The following is a 27,002-nucleotide window of genomic DNA, read 5'->3' on the forward strand; positions in this document are numbered from 1 at the left end:
TATTGACTGGCTTATTTCACTCAGCATGATATTCTCTAGTTCTATCCAGGTTGCTGCAAATGAGAATTCCTTCTTTTTTATGGCAGCATAGTATTCCATTGTGTAGATGTACCATAGTTTTTTGATCCAATCATCTGCTGACGGGCACCTAGGCTGTTTCCAGATTCTAGCTATTGTAGATTGTGCTGCTATGAACATAAGGGTGCATATATCCTTTCTGATTGGTGTTTCTAGTTTCTTGGGATATATTCCTAGGAGTGAGATTACTGGGTCAAATGGGAGTTCCATTTTCAGTTTTTTTGAGGAAACTCCACACTGTTCTCCACAGTGGTTGCACCAGTCTGCATTCCCACCAGCAGTGCACAAGGGTTCCTTTTTCTCCACAACCTCGCCAACACTTGTCGTTTGTTGATTTGTTGATGTTGGCCATTCTGACAGGTGTGAGATGGTACCGAATTGTTTTGATTTGCATCTCTCGGATAATTAGTGACTTTGAGCATGTTTTCATGTGCCTTTTTGGCCTTCCTTCTGTCTTCTTTTGAAAATATTTTTTTTAGATCCATTGCCCATTTTTTAATTGGATCATTCATCTTCCTTTTATTTAGTTGTATAAGCTGTTTGTAGATGTTTGAGATTAAACCTTTATCAGTGGTACCATTTGCAAATATGTTCTCCCACACAGTGGGCTTTCTTGTTGTTTTGTTGATGGTTTCTTTTGCTGTAAAAAAGCTTTTTATTTTGATGTAGTCCCATTTGTTTATTTTCTCTTTAGCTTCCATTGCCCTAGGGGCAGTATCAGTGAAGAAGTTCTTTTGGCATACGTCTGAGATTTTGTTGCCTGTGGATGCTTCTAGTATTTTTATGGTTTCCCGTCTGATGTTTAAGTCCTGTATCCATTTTGAGTTTATTTTTGTGCATGGTGTAAGTTGGTGATCTAGTTTCATTTTTTTGCATGTATCTGTCCAATTTTCCCAACACCATTTATTGAAGAGACTGTCTTGATTCCATTGTATATCCGTGCCTCCTTTGTCAAATATTAATTGAGCATAGTGATTTGGGTTGATATCTGGGTTCTGGATTTGATTCCATTGATCTATATGTCTGTTTTTGTGCCAGTACCAGGCTGTTTTGAGAACAGTGGCTTTGTAATACAGTTTGAAGTCTGGTATTGAAATCCCTCCTACTTTACTCTTCTTTCTCAGGATTGCTGTGGCTATTCGGGGTCTTTTATTGTTCCAAATGAACTTTTGGAGAGTTCTTTCTAGGTCAGTGAAATATGCCGTTGGTATTTTAATGGGGAGTGCATTGAACCTATAGATTGCTTTAGGAAGTATGGACATTTTGATGATGTTGATTCTACCAATCCATGAACATGGTATGTTCTTCCATCTGTTTACATCTTCCTCTATCTCTTTTTTCAGTGTCGTGTAGTTTTCCGAGTATAGGTCCTTTACTTCCTTAGTTAAGTTTATTCCTAGGTATCTTAATTTTTTTGGTGCGATGGTAAATGGAATTGCTTATTTAGTCTCTGTTTCTATAAATTCGCTGTTGGTGTATAGAAATGCCATAGATTTCTTGGCGTTAATTTTGTATCCTGCTACATTGCCAAATTCATTTATTAAGTCAATTAGTTTTTTAATGGAGTCTTTTGGGTTTTTTATATACAATATCATGTCGTCTGCAAATAAGGATAACTTTACTTCTTCTTTTCCAATTTGGATGCCTTTTATTTCCTCCTCTTGTCTATCCAACATAATTTTAAATGATTGCATAGGATTCTGTCCTTACTTTAACTGAAACTATTATTTGACACATTTCTCCAATTTTTCGTCTTATAATATGCTCTGCCTTGAACACCTTACAGGTGTGTCTATATATATATTTCAGAGAGGAAGGGAGAGGGAGAGAGAGTTAGAAACATCAGTGATGAGAGAGAATCACTGGTTGGCTGCCTCCTACACGTTCCCTACTGGGGATTGAGCCCACAACCTGGGCATGTGTGCTGATTGGGAATCCACCAGTGACCTCCTGGTTCATAGGTCAATGCTCAATCACTGAGCCACACCAGCCAGGCCTTTTCAGGTGTATCTGACCCACTGCCTTGGCATGTTGGTGCTGGTGTGTCAGGGGTCCGGCACCTGCCAGTAAGTGTGTCTGTGAGCATTCACCGAGGGTGTGCAAGCAAGGAAGAGGACAGACACCATTACTACGCAGATGTCTGATCACGTCCTTTACCAGTGTTTTCCAAATTAGTAATTTTCTTCTCAATATTGAACTATGATTTTTCATTTCTTGGCTGGTTTTCAAAACAAGATGACACATTCTCTATTTTTTTTTTTTCGTGTGTGTGTGTGTGTGTGTGTGTGTGATAGCTTTAACGAGAGGGAATTCAGACACCAAACAGCTCATCCATTCCACCTGTGCAGGTTAGTGACTTTTAGGATGTTCCTAGTTGTACGGCCATCACCACCATAGGTTCAAGAACATTCACCACTCCATAAAGCAGCCCTGAGCCTTCATCTTTTCCAGCCCTCCCAGTCTTTGCAACTCGAATCATCTTCGGTCCGTCTGTCTCCTCTGGGCTGGCTGACTGACCTCAGAGTGGGCAGAACAGGCTTCCTCTCCCCCAGGGGCAATGCTCTCAGGGCCCCACAGACTCAGCTCCCGACTCCTCAGCCCTTCGGATACGTGCTTCCTTTCATATGTCTCCCTGCCTGGTCCTTATCTCTCTTGTTTGTTCTTTCTTCTTCACGGAGGAGTCCCTTCCGGTTCTGTCACCCGCCCTCTCCGCACGTGGTGGCCAGCCAGCCTCTCTCCTCCTCTGTGGGCCCTTCCCACGGATCACACCTCTTCTCCGCGGCGTCCCCAGCCGCTCCTGGGAGCAGCACCTTCCTGCATTTCTTTCCTCCGCTTCCTTTCTCTCGGGGGCTCGCAGCATTTCCTGTCTTCGGGTCACTTTGCGGTCCCTCAGATGTCCATCAGTCCCTCTCGTCTGAATCGTTCTCGTCTGCCCTGCCACCCACTTTGATGGATCAAACACCTCTCCTCACAAAGGCGGCCGCTCTCTCTAATTTCCTCCTGAAAAGGCTCACGACTTTTCATCCCCTGCCCTTCGTTCCCGAGGCCCACCTTTCTGTTATTCTGTTTCCTCGTCGTATTTTGAACTTCAAAGAGGGGAGCCGTCACCCAAGTGCAGACGCTTTTATTTCGGTCGCCTTTCCGGCTGCCACACCCGCTCCTGGCGGAGCGCAGCTCGCTCTGGGCCTTCGCCTGGTGCCTGTGGCTGCAGGAGAGGCTGGTGCCGCGCAGGAGACAGGAGTGCACGGAGCCTGTGCACACTGTGCATTCGTAAATCAGCTCCGATGGAGAGATTTCAGGTGAGCTCTGACTAAAGCCACTCCTGGTGAGTTCTCTGTCGGCTGTTGGCAAGGGAGGGGTGTCACAGTCGCATTTCGTACCCCCGGTGCCTGAGGCCCACCTTCCACGCCCACATCCTTCCATCTTTCTGACTGACGCCAGTGAGCCCTGGTGGGCAATCTACAGAGCAATGCTCAGTATTGCTTTGTTCTTACGTCCCGATCCAATAAGCAGCGGGGGTTTCTTCAGCTGTGCCTCTTATCCCTTAATTAACTCTTCAGCGGAACATTCCGTTTGCATCTTTCCCTACCTCTGCGGGTTCTGTGCTTATGAATTTCACATTCGATTTTGCTTGTGTCGTCCTTCTCAGGATCTCAAGTCAGATGCAACATTTTAAACTAATCGAATTGCTTCATACTGAGCAAGGCTTTGGATGACTGGGCCTTGCTTTCCTTCTGAATTATTTGGCAGCAATGACGTTCTGAAGAGAGAGATTTCTCTTGTCTTTGTGAATAGCATGGACCTTCAGCTGTTGTGTTGGGGACGGATCACATGCCTCTATTCAGTTCAGTCACATGTGTTCACACTGACAAGTACTGCCTGGCGTGCTGGTGCCCCCACCGAAAGGACGCGTCAAACCTGCTGCTCTCGAGAGACCGGGAAGCCCATTGGAGGAGAAAGCGCCCCGTGCAGTTGCTCCACCAGCATCCAAACCTGGGGATGATTAGGCAGAAACCCCAAGATGGGAGAGGCTGAACAGCCTTCGACAGATGGCGGATGGCTCATCGTCTCTGCTCAGCCTGTGAGTGAGCTTTAAGTTCTTCCTCTCAAACATGAGCCACAACCTCCCCCCATTCCCACTCCAGTCTCCACAGAAAATGGGTGGCTCAGTCCTCACTGGTTTGGCTCAGTGGATAAAGCCTGTGGACTGAAAGGTTGTGGGTTGAATTCCAGTCAAGGGCACACACCTTGGTTGCAGGCTTGACCCCCCAGAGGCAACCAATCGATGTGTCTCTCTCACATAGATGTTTCTCTCTCTCCCTCCTCCCACTATCTCCCCCTTACTTCTACTCCTTTAAAAAAAAAAAGTCAATGGAAAAATATCCTTGGGTGAAGGTTAACAAAAAGAAAGAACCGGGTGGCTCAGATCACGGAGGCAGGAGACAGTAGTGAGAAAAAGACACACACAGAGAGATGCTGTTGTCCCCACACACACAAAGGCGGACATCTTCAGCAGGTGACGTGTGCATGCCCACAAATGCCACTGTCAGTCTCGCCCTCCTGCAGTCCACCACCATGCCGAAGTCCTTGGCCCTTACCTGCTCCTCCCGCTCCCTCCTTCACATGACTGACTGTTACCTGGCCACCCCAGTCATATCTCACCTAGCGTCATTATTCTTGTCCTCATCTTTAAAAAACAAAAACAAAAACAGACTCCATCTCCCCAAATAAACAGCAAGACTATTGCTTGTACAAATGGGTAATATTTTAGGTGGAAATGCCCTTTTGTTAGAAATTTCCCTGGATATGCCAAAACCGGTTTGGCTCAGTGGATAGAGCGTCGGTCTGCGGACTGAAAGGTCCCTGGTTCGATTCCGGTCAAGGGCATGTACCTTAGTTGTGGGCACATCCCCAGTAGGGGGTGTGCAAGAGGCAGCTGATTGATGATTCTCTCTCACCGATGTTTCTAACTCTCTATCCCTCTCTCTTCCTCTCTGTAAAAAATCAATAAAAATACATATTTAAAAAAAAAAGAAAAGAAAAGAAAAGAAATTTCCCTGGATATGCCGAAACCGGTTTGGCTCAGTGGATAGAGCATCGGCTTGAGGACTGAAGGGTTCGATTCCGGTCAAGGGCATGGATCTTGGTTGTGGGCACATCCCCAGCAGGGGGTGTGCAGGAGGCAGCTGATCGATGTTTCTCTCTCATTGATATTTCTAGCTCTCTATCTCTCTCCCTTCCTCTCTGTAAAAAATCAATAAGATATATTAAAAAAAGAAAAAAAAGAAATTTCCCTGGGTAAATTTTCATCTTGCACCCTTCCTGGCGGTTCCCTTGCGCAATCTCAACCTTACAGCATTGGGGGAGGGAAGGGTTGGGGAGGAGGGAGAAAAGGGGGTCCTGATGAGGCCTGTGCCTTAGGTCTGCCAGGCCTGTCATTATTGCATTAGCGGAGGGCGCCCAGGGCTTCCGCCAAGGCGCTCCCGTGGGCGTGAGCTTCGCGCTCCACCTGTCAGCGTTGGTTTCTCTTTGCTGAGGAATAACATGCACAGCCCCCAAGGCCCGATTTTAATTACAAGGCGTTCCCGGAGTTCTGACAACACTTCAATCTGTGGCCGTCCTGCTGGCATCTGCCACGACGCACCCGGCTCCCCACGCGGCTGCCTGCCAGCCAGGCTCCGGACGCACTGCGGGCGGCTCCTTTCCCGGGACACCGAGCACGTCGGAGCCAGAGACGGGAAGGAGTGTGGTCACCCTGATTTGGACGGTTGAGGACCAGATGAGGCCGAGGACAGTGTGGGGACAGGGGTGCCGGGGACATTCCCGCAGGGCCTCCTCTGTGGGGGCGGCGCTCCCTGAGCCAGGTGGGGACAGGACAGGACGTATCAGTTCTTTTTTCTTTTTTATTTTATTGATTTTTTTTTAGAGAGAGGAAGGGAGAGGGATAGAGAGCTAGAAACATCGATGAGAGAGAAACATCGACCAGCTGACTTCTGCACACCCCCCACTGGAGATGTGTCCGCAACCAAGGTACATGCCCTTGACCGGAATCAAACCCGGGACCTTTCAGTCCGCAGGCCAATGCTCTATCCACTGAGCCAAACCGGTTTTGGCCTTGTTATCAGTGCTTTCTGCCAAAGAGCTCCACTCACGCTGTCCTGAACCTGAGACCTCAGCCTCTGGGGCGTGGCCCCAGCTCTGCAACCACATGTACTCTCTGCTGTTTGCCCATCTCTCCACGTGTGCCACCCTCACCTACAGCCCCTGGACTCCTCAGCTGTAAAACTTGACTCCCTGTTGGTGGGCAGCTGAGGACTCAGGGTTTTGCTTTGCTTCCGCACTTGGACAGTCACATGGGTTCTGATGGGGGGAGCGTGGGGGCTGCCGGTGTCTGAGGCCGTGGTCGGCTGGAGCAGGCGTGCGGATACTCCTGGTTCGGGCATTGCAGGCAGTCCCACCTGCAATCACCTGCTGCCTTTTGTGTGGTGTTTCCATGGAAGTCCTTTTTCGCAGATAAATGAAAATGTCCTAAAACTGCTCTTGGGCATTTTCTCTCTCCCTGGACTTGGGAAGCCATCTTATCGTGTCTTTGATCCTCCACCTGTCCCTTCACTGCCACCAAAGACCACGCTGAGACCAAGCTCAACAAGAAAAACTCAAGAGTGCTGAGATGCCAAGGTGCTGCCGGGGAGGGAAAGCAGACATCGGGTCTCCATCTCAGCTCCCTGGCATTTGGGTGGATCACTACTGGGGGGTCTTGTATTTGGCAGTCATTTGCTGGGGCGGGGGTGGGGGGACTCCTTGGGGGGGGGGCACTGGTATCTCGTGGGTGGGACCAGGATGCTGCCAAATAACGACCCCCCAACAGTGATCTGCCCCGTCCTCCCCGAAGTCCCAGACTTTCACAGCGGGAGCTGTGGAGCTAAAAACAGGGTGTTTGGGTAATGAAGGCAGCCTGCCTGCTCCCTTCTCCGGGCTAAATTATTCCAATCCCGTCAGCAGTTTTCCATAAGCTGCGTCTGCCAGGATCTCCCTCCTCTGTGCACCCGGAGGATTCATCGTCTCTCCCTCTGAAGCTCGTCGTCCAGAGCTGAGCCCACGCGTACACCGAGCACAGTCAGCGCCGAGGCCCCAGGGAGCAGTGCGGCTGCTGGAGAGGGAGGCTGTGCGGGGATGCACTCAGGCCCCGGCTCTCAGACCCCACAGGCGCATCTCACGGCACAGACGGGACACGAGGCCGCGCACTGTTTGCGGGCACTGAAACAGACAGGCCCTTCCTTATCAGCAGTGGAATCGTCCGCCTTAGACGTCACATCTCACCCCGAATCCACCGTCTTGGTCCACAAGGACGGGAGCCAGCAGCCGGATCTCCCATGGCTGTGAAAGACTTCCCTCTCAGTGGCCCGGGAGCTTTCCCGATCCCCTTCTCAGTGCGAGGTGTGTGCCAGGCACTCGCAGGGCAAAGGGTTCCTGTCGCTGAGGAGCTTCTGCTCTTACGGGGGGCACAGGCCAGTAGACGGTGCGGGAGTGAGGTGCAGGTCGGCAGGTGTGGTGGTCGGGTAGAGGGGGGCGGCGTGCTAACGGTAGCGGGAACAAACGGAGCCTTGGGGACACCTTGCTTTGTGTACAGGCATGTGCCTGGCTGCACGGGCACCTGTCCTGCTGGCGGGAGGCCGGTGGACCCTGGGTGACGCTGGAGAGATGGAAGAGCAGTGACGGAAGCTGAGCCATCCAGCCTTTGACCGTGCTAGAAAGGGGAGACTTCTAGGAAAGCTCTGCTTTCTCAGATGGGCCGTGAACTTGTCACCTGCCTGCTGCTCCCGGGTCCTCTAGCCGGGCGTTGTCTGGGACCGACACTGTGCCGGGAGCCATGGCCGTTTACAGAGACAGACAGGGCTAAAATACTGCTCCCTCTTCCCCCCCACCTCCCCAGCCCCGCCCCCCGGGCCTGCAGCAGCGGGGACGTCCAGGCTTGTAGGGACCAGGCCCTGGTTACCCCTCCCCTGGTGAGTACGCAGTTCCCGGAGCAAATGTGACCTGGCAGAGGCCCGCATTTGAATGGTGTCCCTCTCGCTGTTTTCCTAGAGCTGCTGTGGATTGACTGGAAAACTCCCCGTCTCCACACCCACGAAAACAGAGTTACCGGAACCGGGAATAGAGAGACACCCACGGCTTTTTAAGCAGGTCAGCGGGGTGGCTGATGGCCCCAACTTCCCTCAGACACACTCGCGGGACACTGGGACGGCAGAGCAATTAGACACACGGTTGCTACTGAGGGGGGAAAAAAAAAGTAGCAAATGCTGCTAGATTTAAATTTTTCCTTGTTTGTTAAACTGGACTCTGGCCAAGTTATAAAACTGAAGGTTTAGATTTTAGAAGGAAATGTAACCGCCTGCTGGTTGTAGAGTGACAGCAGGTCTCGCAGAAGCCAGTGTTGTTATGTAACACTGACTGAGGGCAGAGAGTCCGTCATGCGAATCTGTGCCCTGCGCTCTGTTCAGATACAACCGGATGAGACCTGAAAGCTTCCTGGCGCTCTTATGGTCATCACCACAGCACATGTGCCCCTGGGCCCACTCCCCCAGCGAGACGGAACTTGGGGGGTAGGCATCCTGTATGCTCCCAGAGACCCCAAAGCATTTCCCTCCAGGATGAAACACGTTTAGCTAAAATTGCTGCAAGGGAGACCAGTTCGGTTCGCATTTCCCCACCGAAGGGCAGGGCGGTCCCTGCTTCCTCCCCAGGAGTGGAACAAATCTCACCTCTGTGGGGACCTGCATGACCAAAGGAGCCACTGCTGTGCCCAGAAAAGGCAGGTGTCTGCTCCAGGGAAGAGTTGGCTTGGACACATGGGGACTGCCCTGGGGGCACCCACCGAGGAGACTCACATGGGCGGGTCCTGAGCCTGGACTGCCAGTTGGATGTAGCTGGACCATCAGCCCAGCAGCATGGCTTCCTCCACAAATGAGCCTTGCAGCGGCTCACTGCGCCTTGTGGTGCTGTGTCCAGTTCACCCAGTGGCTGTTTGCTCAGTTCTGAAACCAGGGATGTTAGCTAATTTGATAAGCCACAGGTCGGGAACTGCCTGGGGCGGTGCTTGAGAAATGATTCCACCGCCGCCCACAGATTCAGGCCTGATCACGGCCGGCCTGAACCCAGAGCAGCTGCGACGTGTTAGCTAAGTGGCTTCCCTGAGGACGGAGCCCAGAGAAACACGGGTGCTGCTGGTTTGGAGCTGCGGCCGCGGGTTTGGTGTTGTCCCTGCACAGCTGAATATTCTGGGGCAATTCTCTTCACAGGGATCTCTCACGTCTCGTGGTTTGCTGTGTGGGTGCTGGTGTGTGCGTGTGGCCATAGTAAGTGTGTATAGGTGACTGTGTGTGAGCGTGTGTGTGCATACATGTGTAGGTGCATGTGTTCCCAGGTGAATGTGTATGTAGGAGAGTGCAAGTGTGCACACAGAGGTGTGTGTGCGGGTGTGTGTAGCTGAGTGTGTGCATCTAGGAGAGTGTACTGACATAGCTGAGTCTATCATGCTCAGTGAGAAGCGAAGTGAAGGCCAGTTGACAGAGCAGGTGGCAGGAGGGTGGGACGGTAGTGACAGGATTTGGGGGAGTTCTGAGGCCTCTCTGGGCCGAGAGTCTCTCACCTCAAATAAAGGGAGGTAGATGGGGCTCTATTGACGGAACCTGTTGGAAACTCGGGCTCAGGCCCCACCCCCTCTCCACCCCCTTTACAAGATGCTGGGATCCATCCTAGGGAAAGTTCCCAGCCCCCCATGTCTGTCTCTCCTCGCTACATTTATTGGGTTCTATGAAAAGAACAGAGGCTCTTAAGAGGCTATAAAGGGACCAGCCGAGCAAGCGAGCGTCGCACAAATGTTAACGTTAGCTCACCTAGCGATTGCTGGGGGCAGTGCAGGTGGGGGCTGCTTCTGGGCTGAGAGAGCAAGGCAGCTGTTCAACAGCCATTATTAAAGGTTAACTTTCATAAACCTACCATGACAGAAACACATTAAAGAACAAAGCTCATCAGCTCCCACGTCCGCATGCCGTTCCCTTTGCTGGAGAGGTCACTGTGTTGATCTGAAACTGGCCCAAGTGGGGGTTCGCTCCACAGAGGTCAGCAGATGTGACAAGTCAGCCCCTGCCGATGGCGGGGGCCTCACCTGCAGCCGCCCGTCTACCTGTCCACCGGCCTGTCCACCCACCCTCCCTCCGGCCTGCGTGTCTCCCTCCCCCGGGACCCTGCTGGGCGCCCTGCTTCCCCCTGGCTTTCCACAGGCCAGACTCAGTTGGGCAGCCCTGAAAGCTAGGTCAGTGGGAGGGTCAGGGTCTCAGGCCATCTGCACATCTGGCTGCCACCAGGAGCCACTGACTACCCTCACCCCAGAGGGCAGGCAGCTCCTCAGCAATGATGCTCACGGCTGTGAACTGGGCAGCAGCTGTCGCTGCTCTGCCCTGCTCCACCCTAAAGACATGCAGCTGGGCAGGGCCACTCCACCCCAAAGACATGGCAGGACTTCTTCCCAAAGAAAGACATGCAGCTGGGCAGGGCCATCCCACCCCAAAGACACGCAGCTGTGCAGGGCCACTCCACCCCAAAGACATGCAGCTGGGCTGGACTGGCCTCCGTGGTCTCTCCCAGCCTCTCCCTCCCCAGTGCACCGGGTGGGATGCACCTTCCAGGGACCCGGCGCCTGGCTCAGTTCTCAGTGAATGTGTGCACGCCTGGTCCTCACAGGGCGGCTGCCATGTCTGGGACTGAGACCATCCACAGAGAAGGGGAGAGGCAGCTGCCCCATTCACCTCAATCTGGCCCTCTACCAGGTGGGTGCTCACAGCATCTCCGCAGGGTTGACGGGGCATATTGGGTGATCGCCAGGGTGGGGCTTCCTGAGGCCCCAAGGTCCCTGGTCTAAGGTGGCAGGAGCCATGGCCTCCACCCTCCAGTGGCCTAAGCTCCTGTCTGCCCCAGGCTTGCTGAGGGCAGGGCTCCAGAGGATGAGCGCTTCCCGTCCATCTGCTGAAACTCACCAGGCTCCCGTGGAAGCTCACATGCTCTGTACTGCAGGGGCAGCCTGAGCCCCAGCTGTGCCCTGGGTGTGCATGCATGCGTGTACGTGTGTGCGCGTGTGCATGAGGTGGGAAAGAGGCTTACCCCACCTCCTCTCCGCTGGTGTGTCCCAGAGGGTCTAGAGCCATATCTGGGGTTGTTTGTCTCTGCGGCCGAGACGCAGGACAGCAGACAGTATCCTGCCTGGGGTGGAACAGCTCCACCCAGTCACATCAACGGGTCACAAAACTGGAAACAGAAGATGATCTGAGAAGGACTGGCTGCTCCATTCCAAAGCGCTGGGACCTGCTCTCCTGCTCGGGCTCCTTCCTGGCCCTCGGCCTGCGTTTGAGCCAGGAGCATGGGCAGCATTGCTGGGGTTTGCCTGAGCCCCTCAGGAACAGGGGCTTCTCCAGAGACACGCCCAGAACAGGGAGGGATAAGGACACCCTGAGATTGGGCCAGCTGCCTGGAAATTGTCACATTGAGACCTAGACTTGGCCTCCAAGAATGGCACTGGAGCCACCAGGCCTGCCATGTCCTCCCCTAAGTGGGGAGAAAGGAAATGACCTTCACTCAGAGTGGAGAGATTCTCCGTAAGAGGATGGTCTGGAAGTGCCACGGTCACACTTAGGGGAGAGTTTTGCATGGTGTCCAGGGGCACGGTGCTCACCAATGCCCACGGCCTGAGCAGCTTGGGAAGGAGCCTCGCAGGCTCTCAGGTGGGAGAGCAGCCTGCTCCCGGGCCCTCATGCACCTCCTGGGACGTCACACCCAGCAACCGCCTTGTCGCCTCGCAAGGCAGGCGCATCACAGGTCCACACTCCTGGTCTCTGGTGTCCCTCACCATAGCAGACGTCTGGAAGGGATCACAGAGGACACCAAGGGGCTGAGTCAAAGGAGGCAAGAGGGTTCACCCCAGAACCACTGGTCGTGCTGACCGGGTCAGCCCATAGGTCTGGGAGCAACGGGATTTGAGGACAGGCCACCCTATGACCCACACAGCTGGCGGCTACATGTGCATGACGAACCCCGTTCCACGTGCCAGTGAGGGCAGCAGCACTGCCCTCTGCTTCCGCAGGTCCTCAAATCTAGTTTCTTAAGCCAAATAACCTTCCAGTTCTTACTGCTTCACTGCCCACTTCTGAAAAACGTCCCCATAACGGAGACCCACAGCTGTGGCTGGCCGACAAACAACTCCCAAGGCTGGGACCCCTCGGCACCCCCGGCAGAGTCCCCTGCCCTACAAGCTGTGACAGGGACAGGCTCAGGGTTGGTGGGCGCCCCATGAGCTACGGAGGAGAGCCCGCTTGCTACTGCAACACACCAGACGGAAGAGCTTACAAAAAGGACTTTTATTAAATGGAAGAGAGACCTGTTTGGTGGGTCAGATATGAAATATACAAAACTTTACATCAGATCTGAGGAGCAGGAGCGGACGCCGGACTGTGTTGGAACCTGGTCCCAGAAACATGGGGACACAGGTTCCAGGGACCCGGCGTCGCTCAGAATCGAGCCCCGAAGGTCGCAGCGGGGCTGCCGGGCCTGTCCACAGGTGAACACGGCCTCTCAGACATCCCTCACATCTGGTAACCAGTGTGAAAAGCACAGGGCGCCAGGTTCCTGCCACGCCTGTCTCGTCGGATCCCCGCCTTCCCCCTGGATGGTATGAGGCGAAATTTAAAGGAAGACACCCTCCAGGCCCCTACACACGACAGGAACCACAGTCCTCGCGGCCGAGCGCCACAAGATCTTTGGCATGGCCCACGCTTTCTGTCACGGTCACGAAAAAGGTAGACTTTCCAGTAGTAAAACTTCTCAAAACACCCATTTCTGCAAAATGTTTCTGTATGTGGAGCTTTGCGAAAGAGACACGTGTTCCTGGAGAGAAGGAACCCCAAGTGAGGGCCGGCCGGGACGCCGAGGTGCCACAGGAGGGAGATGACGTGTGCGCCCACCCTGGGGAGCTGTGCAGGTCACATGAGGTCGAGCTCCGCCTCCAGCGCTGCCGCCATCTCGTCCGCCTCCGAGCTGCTCCCCTCCTCGTCCTCACAGCTGGACTCCCTGCTGGACTCGCTGGCCGCGTCCTCGTCGTTCAGCTTCCTCTTGTGGCCCCTGAAAGAGAAGCACTTGCTATGAGCTGCTCCCACAAAGCACCTGTCCCTGTGAGGCGGTCTCTCTGCCAGGGGCTTGCAAATGCCAAGGGCTTCCAGTCTCAAAATGGGAGCAAACCACAGTTCTGAGGTGGAGGACACAGGCAGGGCCGCCCGACCCAGGACCACACACAGGCTCCCTCTGCTCCCTTCACTGCCCATTTCAAAGGACTGCGACGTGGTTGGACGACAGGAGAAACAACGCTGGCGTCAGTGATGCACCAGGAAGTCATGAAACCACTACAACCAAGGCCCACTGGAACCCCAGAGAAGATAAAGGACAGAAAGAAAAGCGGCAGGGCAGCGAGAAGCCCGTGCTCCCCATCAGCTCCAAGGCCTTGGCTGCCGTTGAACAAACCGGCTGGAAAAGGGCTCAGGACAGGCCAGCACCTGCCAGCTGCCGCCTCTCTTCCTAACACACGGCAGGCGCTGTGCACGGCCATGGGACCCCGCACTACCTTCCACCTAAGAGCCGGGACAGAGCGCTCCCCAGAGGGCTCCAGATGGTGTTGGCTCTGATTATACAAAGAGCCACCACACGGGCAGACCCCAGGCCCCAGGGAAGATGGGCGAGTCTTGCAGACTCGGAGACAGGCTCATCCCAGGAGGCGCCCTGGCAGCCCACTGTTTCCTCAGGCAGCTGTCACAATTACTTGGATAAACAATAAACTGCATCCACACTGGCACATTACGTAACCAGCCGATGCTATCACCCTTCCTTTAAAAATTGTTACTTTTTTGCTAACCTTCACCAGAGGATTTTTTTTTCCCCCCCATTGATTTTTAGAGAGAAGGGAGGGAGGGCAGGAGGGAGAGATTGGTTGCCTCCCACACTCACCAACCACTGAGCAACACTGGCAAGGGTGCTATCACCCTTGCTATGGCCTGCAGACCACTCAGTTCCCTGACGAACCTGCAGACTTGAAGAGAGGATGCGTGAGACCCCGCCAGCCCGTGAACAGCTCATGGCTCTCCCTCTGCGCCCAGATGGACCCTCAGCCACAGCTTGGGGTCCAACGATACCCGAGGAACCCACCTTGTCCTGCCTTTACCCCCACACGGGACCTCGCAGTGAGGCTCGTGTCACCGGCCTGAAAGATCTCCGGGAGAGTCTGCTCAGGTGGCGATTGCCTGTGACAGGCCCTGTATAGAGCACAAGTGTCAAACACAAGGCCCGCGGGCCAAATCCGTCCCGCCAGGCCTTGCAATGTGGCCCGCACCGCGCTGTCATCACTGCACTCCACTGCGTTTCCATCACAATGACAGTTTATGACTGTTCAGTAAACCATTCGGCCCGCGATTTAGGCTGGATTTTAGATTTTGGCCCCTTCTCTGATTGAGTTCGACACCCCTAAGCTAGGCAAACACAGCATGTGTGCAAGAACAGCATACGTGTAACACAACAACATAACATGTTTGAATCACACATAACACGTAACTATATGCAGCACACATGTGAGTGCAAGCGAACACACAAACTGCAGCAGACCCACCGTCGGAAACCACAACTGCTGATGTTAGGAAAAACGTGTAATTTATTTACGAAACAGAAGAAACACTATCAGCGAAGTCAGAGGCTTTTGCCGAGGGCTCTGCACCTGCAGAGAAAAGAACATGCCCTGGGTGGACGAGGAACCCAGGCATCTGTCCCCGCCACAGATCTCGTTCCAGGTCCTGGCCTGCCCACCTGCAGGCAGGGACACGGACCCATGAGGTCACTCGATAGTGTGATGCGTGGCCATGTGGTCTGTCTCCCGTCTCTGGGAGGCCACGTCTGGGGCAGAAGAAGGACCACCTGAATCTGACTGGCAGGCTCTGCTCCCGAGGTGGCACTGGGCAGTGTTTGCGTCTGTGGATTTTGGATCGTGGTCGATTTCATGTGCCCACACCTGAGTCTGTGCCTTTTGATCACGTGATCTCTATCAGTCCATCTCCAAGTCTGCTAATTCTTCTGCAAGTTCAAATCAACTCTGGGGCCCTCTGGTGGGTTTCCATTCAGGTATTACACTTTTCAGCTGCAGCGTTCCTGTCTGATAGCCTCTGCTAGATGAGGCCTTGTCAATAATTCATTCCATCTATATTGGCTACTCTGACCACCGACACCTGCTTGCCGGCGGCTGTCTTCCTATGTGGGTCAGACTCTGCTGTCTCTACACAATGTTTTTCTAGAAAGTGGACATTTTATTCCCATGTTGTAGCAGCGCTGGGTCCTGGCCTCCTCTCCCTCCAGGCTTGTTCCTGTTGCTGTTTAGTGACTGGCTGGGCTGTTTTGGTGAAGTCGCTGTCCCCAAAGTGTGGGCTCTCTGGGCTCAGCCTCGGGCATGGGCACAGCCCTTAGAAAGATAAAGGCAGAAAAACAATGACACCACTTTTGATCTGTCGTGTGCTGAGGCAGGTGTGGAAAATGAGCACTGTCACTTGTTCTGAGGGAGTCTGAATTGGCACCACCTTCCACAGAGGACAACCGTCAGCCGTTGCAGGTTAAAAGTGCAAACACCTTTTGACCGGCAATTCTGCTTTCAGGAATCCACCGAGTGATACGCTCAAGCACAAGGGGCAGTCGCCACAACACTGCTTGTGGCAGAAGAGACTGGACACGGTGCAGCTGTGTACACAGATGTGAATGCCCAGGGGCCCACCGAAGACAACAGGGCGGGCAGGAGCAGGCACGATGGTGCGTAACCACAACTCCAGGGGGGGAAGCGAGTGAGGAACTGACAGTTTCCTCCATTTTAGAGATGACAAACGCCCAGTGTATTAAAGCAAACCTCCAGGCCAATCCACCACCATTAGAAGCACCTGCACACCCACGTCCACATGGACACGTGGGGCCGATGCTCGAACACAGGTGGGTGGGCTGGATGTGTGCCAGGAATTCAGGCTGAGAATGGGACCGTTTTCCTGGTTTACTACCGACCAGATGGGACGGCCACAGTGCCAAGACTGACATTCCTGGCACTCGGAGAACAGCCTTTGGCGAGGGAAACGGCTGAGACCACTGTCAACAGGGCATAAAAGAAACTGCTCCTTTCCATCCTTCTGACCTGTCGTCTTCATTCGGCCACCGACTCTACAAAAAACCTGAAGGAAGTCTTACGTGACTTTCAGGTCTCTCTGAAGCCATGCCTCCAGGCAAAGGCAAGCGCAGTGTTCGCTGGGAAAGCTCTGGTTTGGGCCAATGCTTTCCCAATGCACCGACTTATCTCAGGGCCTGACCTCTGGAGCCGAAGCCCGGCTGCCGTGCGCACAGAACAGGCATGTGGTGGCTGCTGATCTGAAGGAGAACAGTTCTTGGCAGAGAAGCAAAAACACACCCCTTTCTACTTCCGAGAAAACACACTGTCTAGTTCGGTGGCATTCAGATTCCTCAGAACAGCTTGGCCTGCGGGATTGGCACGATGTACTGCCAACCGCACGTGTGGCATCAGCACAGGCCGTGCCATCGTACAGGGAAGTCGTCACGAAACAATCCACACGTAAACAGCAAAAGCCCCAACAGCACTTTTTACTGAATTTCACATAAAACACAGTGTTCAGCTCAGCGGCACTTGGCCCAGCGGGAGCGCCCGAGTCCAGCTGGAGCGCCCGTGCCCACCTCCGCCCCAAAGGACAGAACCTGCACGGGGCGGCCAGGTCTGTCCGGGTCTTTGAGGAAACAATGTTTCTCTCTTTCTGAGAGAGAAGACGGTGCCAGGTTAAAAACTCCCAACGAGGGCACATGTCACAGATGGATAACATCTCAGGTTAGGACACCACTTGGCAAGGCCCTGTCCTCATGTCCCTCCCCCAGAAAGGCAGGGGATGCGCGCAGAAATGACGCGAGCAGTGAGCTGTGTGTGGCTCGTCACCTCCCAGCACAGACTTAACACGTTAGCTGGCAGCTCGGCCTCAGAGCCGCTCAGCTGAGTGGCCATCTCAGGGAGGTGTGTGTGTGTGTGTGTGTGTGTGTGTGTGTGTGTGTGTGTGTGTCTCTCTCTCTCTCTCTCTCTCTCTCTCTCTCTCTGAGTCTGAGAAACTCCTGAAGCTGGAACAGGGACAATCTGTCCCCACTTATGGCTGGAATTCCTGCCCAGCCGAGGCTGTCATTCACCCGGGCACACAACAGCTTAGGGGTCAGATCTGAAGGGTGTGAAGGGACTCAGCCAATAAAAGGTCCCCAGAGTCAAATTCAGTTCTGGGTGAGCTCGTGGGATGGTGAGGGCGCCATGAAAAACAGGAAGTGTCACGTGTCAACCATCGGCCCAGGCCCGCTATGCACAGCAAGGTGTTCCTGCCAGGCGAGGGGGAGGCTCCTGCGGTTGACATAGGAGACCAGGCGCCCTCCAGGCGAAACCAGGACTGAGGGGCGGGCTGCCTGGATCACACTTGTAAAGGCAGCAGCATGTGGGATAGACTCGGCCCCTCCTGAAGGACAAAAAGCTGCCCGAGCAACAACCGAAATCACAAAGTCTGGATAAAAACCACATCATCACGATGTAATACTCAGAAATGCCCGCGTTTAAAGAAGCTGTGAGTTGTTTCAGAAAGAGAGTGACCTTGGCCCTCTCAGGACCACACAGCACCTTCGGGTCCCTTGCCCTCGACTGCTGCGGGTGACGAGGACCCAGCCACCTGGTCTGTGAGCGCCGGGAGACCTGCCTGTGGCTGTGGAGTGAGCATCATGTCTGAGGAGAGGTGCCACCGCTCCCGGGGACAGTGTGGGGGCCTGGGCCCTGCTCCTGCCGAGCCCTCCACCAAAGCAGCCCTCCTTCTCATCCACCCTCACTCTCACCACCCTCCCTAGGGCCCACCCTCACTCTCACCACCCTCCCCAGGGCCCACCCTCACTCTCACCACCCTCCCCAGGGCCCACCCTCACTCTCACCACCCTCCCTAGGGCCCACCCTCTCTCTCACCACCCTCCCCAGGGCCCACCCTCACTCTCACCACCCTCCCCAGGGCCCACCCTCACTCTCACCACCTCCCTAGGGCCCACCCTCACTCTCACCACCCTCCCCAGGGCCCACCCTCACTCTCACCACCCTCCCTAGGGCCCACCCTCACTCTCACGCACCTTCCCTAGGGCCCACCCTCACTCTCACCACCCTCCCTAGGGCCCACCCTCACTCTCACCCACCTTCCCTAGGGCCCACCCTCACTCTCACCACCTTTCCTAGGGCCCACCCTCACTCTCACCACCCTCCCCAGAGCCCACCCTCACTCTCACCACCTTTCCTAGGGCTCACCCTCACTCTCACCACCTTCCCTAGGGCCCACCCTCACTCTCACCACCCTCCCTAGGGCCCACCCTCACTCTCACCCACCTTCCCTAGGGCCCACCCTCACTCTCACCACCTTTCCTAGGGCCCACCCTCACTCTCACCACCCTCCCCAGAGCTCACCCTCACTCTCACCACCTTTCCTAGGGCTCACCCTCACTCTCACCACCTTCCCTAGGGCCCACCCTCACTCTCACCACCCTCCCTAGGGCTCACCCTCACCTGGGCCCCCGGGTCTCCGGTGCATTCTTCTCGCTGGGTGACTTCGACTGGAGTGTGTGCCCCCTCTGGGCTGCTGGGGCCTTGAGCTCCCTGGGCTGAGATGCTCCATCCTGCTCCTCCTCCTGCTCCTCCGGCTTCTTCTTCTCGCTGTCACTGTCATCGCTGCCTTCTCCTAGGATGTCGTCCACCTGCCAAAGGACCGGGAGTCGGCTTACAGATCAGCTCGCCAAAGAACTGCATGCGTTCCTCCGGGGAATGCGTCACCTAGCAGGCACTTTTCAGCACACGCTGGGGCCACGTGCTCCATGCTACTTTACGCTCCCACGCTGGGCTGTGGTAAGCTGAGTCCAACACCAGTGCTGAGGAATGTGGCGAGGCTCAAGAGGAAGAGGGATGCAGCCTCGGGGTCACTTCTGGGTATATGACTCTGTCAGGGATCTCACGTCTAGCCCACTAACAGACTTTACGGTGATGGACTGGGTGTCCAGACGGCGCAGTCAGTGGAACCTGTGCCCGTTTTTTCCAAGAGGCCCAGGTTGGACCATTTATGGACTTGCTGGGTGAGGCTGAGGGAACTGGCTGATTCCAGTAATGCAGGGATGGGGAACCCTTTTTTGCCAAGGGCCATCCGGATGTTTATAGCATCATTCATAGGCCCATAAAAAATTATCAACTTAAAAATTAGTCTGCTATATTTGGTCAAACATTTAACTCATCCCTAATGCCTTGGCAGGGCCAGACCAAGTGATTTCTGTGGAACCTTATATAGCCTGAAGGCCAGACACTCCCCACCCCTGCAGAGTAACAAAAAGCCACTGGGATAGGATTCACCTGCTTGGCCTTGGGAATGACCTGCGAGGACTCCAAGTCCTTTAACTGGAAGACAGGAGTCCAGCCAGTGCTCTGCTCTCTGGTGACGAGTAGGACACTGACATGGGCTTAACAAGTCTGCACCAGTACCTGTTTTCTCTGTCCCAAGTTAGCCCTCGACAGAAAAGTGTGTGCCCTCTGCACTGAGCCTGCTGTACTGAGATTCCAACAGAGCCCTGAGCCAGGGAGGATCCCCTGGTGCTCCCTCTTCACACAGGTCCTGTGCGCTCCCTCCCTCCCACCCCACACACCTGCCCTGAGGGGGTCAGGAGCCATTCTGAGGGCCCAGTAGGACAATGGGCTGCAGGACCTGCAGGGACACCACCCAGTAAAGCACCTCAGATGGTCAGGAAGTTAAAAATTCTGATTAAAAGACAGAGCTCCCAACACAGGGCCGTCTCGACCAGGAACCAGCTCGCATCAATGTCAACACCTTCAGGCTCTCACCTCCAGTTTCCAACAGACCGACTGCCGACCCAGAAACAACAGCGGAGCCCGCAGACCCACTGACGGTGCGACGCACAGGGGAGGCTTTGCTCACAGGTTCTTAAGCATCACCCCCGGTGCCGCTTCAGACTCATCCGAGACATCACTGACACCTACCCCCCTGGTGTATTTAATGGGTATATTTACTCTGTTTTAATAAGCAAACCTCCTATTAGAATGTTCTATTAATTCTGTATCCCGAGAAGAGCCATCATTTGAGCCAAGGATCGTGAACGTGTTATGAATGATCCCAACCTACGACGCAACTGGAACGAGGCCATGAGTGTGTGATCCCACCATCCCCAAAGCTGCTGGGAAACCTGGCCTCAGCATTCTCAGGCCAGTGGAAACGTGCTGTTTTATCCAGAGTTAATGACAGCCCAGCATTCTGCCAGCGCGGGCAGACCTGCCGGCAAGCTGGGGAGGCAGCTCTTTGAGGAGTTCCCCGGTGTGCCAGCCCTGCACCCAACAGGACTGTGTGGTGTGACGCTGTCAGGCTGAAATCATCTTCCGGGGTCCCCAGAAACCATTTTCTAGGGTTCCCAGGCCCTTGAGAAGGCCCGAAGCCAACCACACCGGTGAAGCTGCACACGGACAGACTGTTGGCCTCTTGGGGCCGGGTGGCCACCTCAAGACACTTTGATTGGCTCGTCCCAAATGGCTCGTTAACTCACCAGATAGCTAATCCATGTATCACTTTCTCCAAGGACACATATTACACATGCAGACAGGACCAGAGGCACCAGCTCACGGTGCTCACAGAAAGAAACAAGTTCAGCAGAGTGCCCATCCTATAAAACACAGGCCCTGGTCTCAGGATGGCAGAAAGCCCTCTGCTAAGCTGGAAGGGCTGTCTCTACACAGCATGGCGCGGGGCGCCTCCCGCTGCCGAGCCCCACAAACACCGATGACACAACTGGCCCTGGTTTGGCAAAAAGTTATTTTTCTTTCTTCTTCTATTTTAAAAAATATATATTTTATTATTTTTTTTACAGAGAGGAAAAGAGAGGGATAGAGAGGTAGAAACATCGATGTGAAACATTGATCAGCTGCCTCTTGCACACCTCCTACTGGGGATGTGCCTGCAACCAAGGTACATGCCCTTGACAGGAATCGAACCCGGGACTTTTCAGTCCACAGGCTGACAAAAAGCTCTTTTTCTGAGTGAAGCACTATACACAACTCCCGGTTATACACACAGTATAACCATTTAGCACCAAAATGACTAATAGGAAATCACACTATACATGCATATACTTTATAATTTTTAAACAAAAGCAAGTAGAGATTCTGTCTCAGACCTGGGTTTGCAAGGATGTGGCTCTACAATGCTGGTGCGCTGCCGGGTGCACTATGAGGACAAGTGTCTAAAACGGCTCTGGTGTCAGAAGGAAGTGGGCACGGAAATAATGGGACTGAGCTGCTGGAGCTGGAAGAGGTGTCTGAGCTCTGCACCAGGACTCTTGGAGACACCAGATGTGGAGTTCACAGCAGGCGAGTACACGGCAATCTCCTTAACATGATCCCAGCCTGCCTAAGAGCCCCCTCTGGTGGACGAACACTAAAACAAGCCGAGTCATGGCAGAGCACTTCAGGACAATGCACAGGTGAGCAAGCTCATGTTCACAGACACACTTCCCAGGATTATCCATTTACTGAAAGGAATAGTGTGCCACCAGGTAACTAAACAAAACCATGCCAGGTGACCTGGATAGAATCCTAGAACTTAACTGTATTTGCCATGAATGTTTTGCGGAGTCAACATAAGGAATTCATGCAAAAGACGCGGTGCTGATTAAGAGGTCACTGGCGGCTAAATCAGGATGGAACTAGCAGGCAGTGGTGAATCTGAAGCAGCAGGTATCCTGATTCACCTCCAAGAACAGAATCTTATCTGAAAAAGGACCATGGCAATAGGGGGGATGCAACGGCTCTGATCCCGGCTTCCACCTGTTCCAACCTGTCCTCCCCCAGTGACAGGTGCTGGGGAGCAGCGTCACTGCCTCTGGGTCAGGACACGCCCCGCAGTCTGTGTGCAGAGCACAGTTCGTGTTTATGCGTCCCCGCGCATCTCCCAGGACTGCTGTGACTCCTCTCCTATCTGAGGCTCCCAGTGTGTGCGCAGAGCCCTCGTGCGATGCAGGAGGCGGCCGGCAGACCAGCACCTGCCGAGAAGATGCGACAGAGGAGAGGTCTGGCCTGGTGTGGAGGCACCACCAGGTCCACGGGTCTCCTCGCTGGCCAAGGAACACCTATACTTGGGGGAGGGAAGGGGGTTCCTCTGAAATGCTCTGAGTGCTGGGTGGTCACGAAAGGAGTGCAAATCCCCAGAAGGCTGACTCATGGTGACAAAAAGCAGATAAACCCGTTGGATGGTGAGAGGGTCTCCTGACTCCCTGGAGTCTCACACGAGTCCCCTCCCGGGAACAGACTGAAGGACGGGCCCCTCTGATGGAGCCATCGGCTGCCATAGATCCAGGGTGACGGGAGAGCCGGGAGCAGCTCTGCCCTCACTGCCCCTGCACAAGAGCCACATGTCCCTTCAGTGGGTGCCAGCTGGGGCCCGGGCCATCATGTTTGACTAAATTTTAAGGAAGAGCAGACTTCTCTCTGCTCAGCTGCTTGGGGCGGCTCTCCGGGGCCTTCCCTATGGATGCAGCCTAAGGACAGCAGCCCAGAACAGCACTGCCTGCCCCTCCCAGCACGCTCACGCCCCCACTTTTCCCAGCCCTCTCGCCATGCTGTGGGGGAGGATGAGGACACGCCCCAGGCTCCCCAGGACTGAGGAGCCCCAGAGAGGAGGAGCATCAGCTCCCACTCAGTCAGGAAGTTCGGACCACACCCCCACTCCCCAGGCCACCTGCCGCCCACAGCATGGCGTGGTTTCCTGGTGGAGATGAAACAGAACCCCCAGTCTCCTGACACCCTCTATCCTCACCCCCGTGCTCTCTGGGAGAGTCCAGGATGTCTCCCACCTTCAATTCCTCCTGTTCCCAACAGCAATGTTTAAAGTTTTAAGGCTAATTTTTATTTCTATAAGAAAGATTAGTTTCAGAGTGAGTTATATGTAACACTTTTATTTGACATTAAAACTTCAATCCCTTTGATATGAAACAAACAAGAGTTAAAAATGTTGTGACTGCCTGACAAACTGGGCAGTGTGTCTGTACGTCAAGGCAGTGAGGTTACCCATGACTGACTGGGGGGATGGCCAGGAGGAGAACAGTGAGGTCCCCAGGTGTCCTCCTAAGGGGACAGCATGCCTGAGGAAGGGACAGTTAGACCTGGGCTTAGAGAGGTAGTGTTGAGGAATTTTTTTTTTTTTTTTTTTTTTATCTTCTCTCACGGACTGTGGTCGGCAAACTGTGGCTCTCGAGCCACATGCAGCTCTCTGGCCCCTTGAGTGTGGCTCTTCCACAAAATACCAGGGCCTGGGCAAGTCTGTTTTGAAGATGTGGAGTTAGAAGAAGTTTAAAAAATTTGGCTCTCAAAAGAAATTTCTATCGTTGTACTGTTGATATCTGGCTCTGTTGACTAATGAGTTTGCCGACCACTGCCCAAAGACATTTTTCCCATTGATTTTCAGAGAGGGGGAAAGACCAAGAGAAATAATGATATGAGAGAAACACATAGATTGGCTGCCTCCTGCAACCCTGACTAGGGCCTGGGCCGGGGAGGAGCCTGCAACCAAGGTATGTGCCTCTGACCGGAATCAAACCCGGTACCCTTCGGTCCACAGGCCAACGCTCTATCTACTGAGCCAAACCGGCTAGGGCAGTGGATGGCAAACTGCGGCTCGAGAGCCAGTTTGTCCCTCTGTTAACTAATGCGTTTGCCCACCACTGGGTTTGGGTGAGGAAATTCTTTTATTAGAGAAAACATTTAGGAAACAATAGCTTGTGTACAGGCTCAGTGTTCTCAGAGGCAGGTGATGGAAACTGAGGAACTGGGCCCGTAAAAACTGGGTCTAATGGTCACAAAAAAACCATCTCTGAAGATGGTATTCTGAGGCTCTGGTGAGGTTCTCTATGGAATAGACCATTTCCATTTTCCTGCTGTTGTTGAAAATAAACTGAAATTCTGTATTCCTCCTCAGCACACTGCCCAGCACTCCCAGTGAAACCGAGTGATCTGTCTGCATGGCACCATCGTGCCAAGTGGTGAGCACTGAGGCCAATGATCTGTCTCAGCGCCTGTCCCACCCAGGGGCCTGCTAGGAGTCAACCGCTGCTGTTTACTGGGATGTGTGACGTGGTTCTCTACGTTGGCCCTTCAAACTAGCCAGCCCAAGAAAGGTGCTGTGCTAACAATGTACAACGGAGACCCTGATAGGCATGACCCTTCCCCCAAGGGCCTGGCCAGGGGCAGGGTGTGGGGCATAAGGGCCAGGGGAGGACCCCAGGCCAGGTGGGACCAAGGACAGGCTGACATGAGAGCTGTAGTTTTAGAGATGAACCAGGAGACAGACAAACTGACTTCACACGGCTGCTAGGCAGCATCCCTGGCCTCCACCTGCTCGATGCCAGGACACCCCCTTATCAATGACAAGCCCAGATGCTGTCAGGTTCCCTGGGGGGGAGGGACTGTGAGGGCCCACCATGGAATCACAAACCCGAGGTCGAGGTCGTGTACTTATTGCTAAATGCTGCCGACACACTGACACATCACTTGATACTGTTGCCCATTTCGTTTCCTAAAAACAAAGTGCTAGTCCCAACCCACAGGCAGGATGCTGGGCCCCAGAGGAGCCGGCTGAGGGCACAGGGCCTGGCCCGCTGAGGGTCTCACCTCTTTGTCCATACTCTCTAAATCCTCCTTACACAGAGTGTACAGCGGCATGGTCTCTGACATGCTGGGCTGTCGCTTTCTTCTAGAAGGACCAGGCTGTTCTCCATCAGGATTATCTGGCAGCTCTTCACCAAACATCTGCTGCTGCTGAGGCTGAACAGCTCTGAAATGAACATTTTAGGTCCCACATGAGGGAAGGCACTTTTCCAGCACTGAATCAGATTCCTGACTCGGGACAGGTAAGCACACACACACAAACACATGCACGCACACATATATGCACACGCACACTCAGAGACCAACTTAGTTACGGAACATGCTGCCTCATCTCACTAGCTCGAGGCTGCTGGTTTCCTCCTGTGAAAGCCAACACCCACCGCCACCCCAGAGCCACTGGGCTTCACTGGTTTTAGAACAAAGGGCAAATAGGAAGAGTGACGATGAAAAACTTCCAGAAACCCGCAGGAGCTGTTATTTATCCTCAAAATAAGGTTGAACAAGCTACAAGATTTAACAAAACAAAACTACTTCTATACTATCCAAGCTATAAAAACAGGAAATATGATTATGAAGAAAGAGATGCATCTGTCCACAGAGAACAGGAAAAGGTACCATGAATTCTGTGTCCAAAGTTGGGTTAAACTATTAAATATTGATACAATAAACCAACCAGCAAAGACCAACAGACTCCGCCCAAGAGCTGACTCCCTGCTCATGTCAGAGATGTCCCACTACGTTACGATTAGTTCTGTCTGAACCAGTTTCTGAAGCTTCCCTCTACACACACTTGTCTCAGCGGTCAGATCTCACGCTCACACTCTCACACCTGTCACGGCTGTGGGAATTTCAGGGGCTCGTGAAAGCTGCAGTTACTCTCCTCTGGGCACTGTTTTTGGAGTCAGCTGCTCTGTGGGGGCCTGGAACCAGACAGACACCACAGGTCTAATCACTGGGACACTGACAACCTTGTAGTAAAACCTCATTCTTTTGAAGAAAAATGGAGGTATTAAGTCTAAACCACAAAATAAAAAAGCAGCAATTGTATTAGGCTAATCAAATATTATCTAAGGAAGGGAAGGTTTTTGTTTTTTTTAAACCTGGAGACATAAACACAACCTAAAGAATGAATAACACGGGTGTGACCTGTGCGGGCCCACCTACACTCAGACTTCCTTCAATGAACACCTGCTCTTTCTGACCTGAGTTGGGAATCGTGGATGCAGGAGGGCGACTGCGTGCGCTGATCTAGGCTGTTCTATAGAGGGGACTGAGCACCCCTGGAACCGATCCCCTGTAGGTGCCCAGGGACAATTATGTTCTGGGGAGTCAAAGTTATATGTGGATTTTCAACTGTGCAGGTCGGTGCCCAATTCCCCCCATGGTTCAAGGGTCAGATGCATATTCCCGGCATTGTCAGCAGCCCACCCACCAACTCGAGTGCTTGATACTTATTCTCTGATGTAGACACCAGGCCACACTCTAATTCATACTCACTTATTGTCAGTTCCAAACACCCAGAGCTCCAACGTGAATATGGAAAAGCAGCAAAGGAATTTTTTTACTAAAACTATAGTTTCCCTTCAGAAAAACGGTCCCAGAGTTTTAACAAAAACTTGAAAGGTTGAGAACAAGCACAAAGAAAGCAGGGAGCCCCCAGACCTAGGGGTACGTGGAGCTGAGCTGAGCTGAGCCTGGGCTGTGGCTCCAAGGTGCATAAGACCTTGCACATCGGTCACCAAACAGGGTCCCGAGCCCCTCAGGGCGCCTGCAACGTTCCAACCCCTTATCCCGAGAGGCCGTGAGGGCGGGGGCCCACTTCTTCCTGATTTTCCACCCAAGACTAGATCACAACAGGTTGACACACAGGCCGTGGGACCACTGTCCGTGCTAAGCCAGACTCACAATTTCTTGTTTGGAGAGCAGTTATCCTTCAACCAGCAGCTACAAGGACACTTAGATAAAACAAACAGCCTCAGTAAGGAAACAGAAGACATCAACCAACCAACCAACCAACCAACCAATAAGATGCACTGGGCGGGTACAATGTCACCACAGAGGAGATGGAGGGAACAAAAACCAGTGACCTTGAAGA

The 27,002-nt window shown here is 53.6% G+C and overlaps 1 protein-coding gene across 6 annotated transcripts in view; it reads right to left on the minus strand.

The window, feature by feature from the left end:
* Positions 1–12,477: 12,477 nt before the first annotated feature.
* The window catches only part of CTDP1 (CTD phosphatase subunit 1), a 34,390-nt gene continuing 19,865 nt past the window's right edge, over positions 12,478–27,002 (minus strand). For 3 of the 6 annotated variants that reach the window (XM_036418445.2, XM_036418447.2, XM_036418449.2), the window contains 3 exons: positions 24,911–25,073; positions 18,767–18,954; positions 12,478–13,248 (listed from right to left, as the gene is read on the minus strand). In XM_036418445.2, coding sequence (XP_036274338.1) covers positions 13,110–13,248; positions 18,767–18,954; positions 24,911–25,073 — 490 coding nt within the window. In that variant the 3' untranslated portion in view covers positions 12,478–13,109. Of the gene's footprint in view, positions 13,249–18,766; positions 18,955–24,910; positions 25,074–27,002 lie in introns of those variants that run through there. The other 3 variants (XM_036418446.2, XM_036418448.2, XM_036418450.2) reach the window with 3 other exon arrangements.

Source organism: Pipistrellus kuhlii, unplaced genomic scaffold (assembly GCF_014108245.1).
Source record: "Pipistrellus kuhlii isolate mPipKuh1 unplaced genomic scaffold, mPipKuh1.p scaffold_m20_p_6, whole genome shotgun sequence".
Classification (NCBI taxonomy): Eukaryota; Metazoa; Chordata; class Mammalia; order Chiroptera; family Vespertilionidae; genus Pipistrellus; species Pipistrellus kuhlii.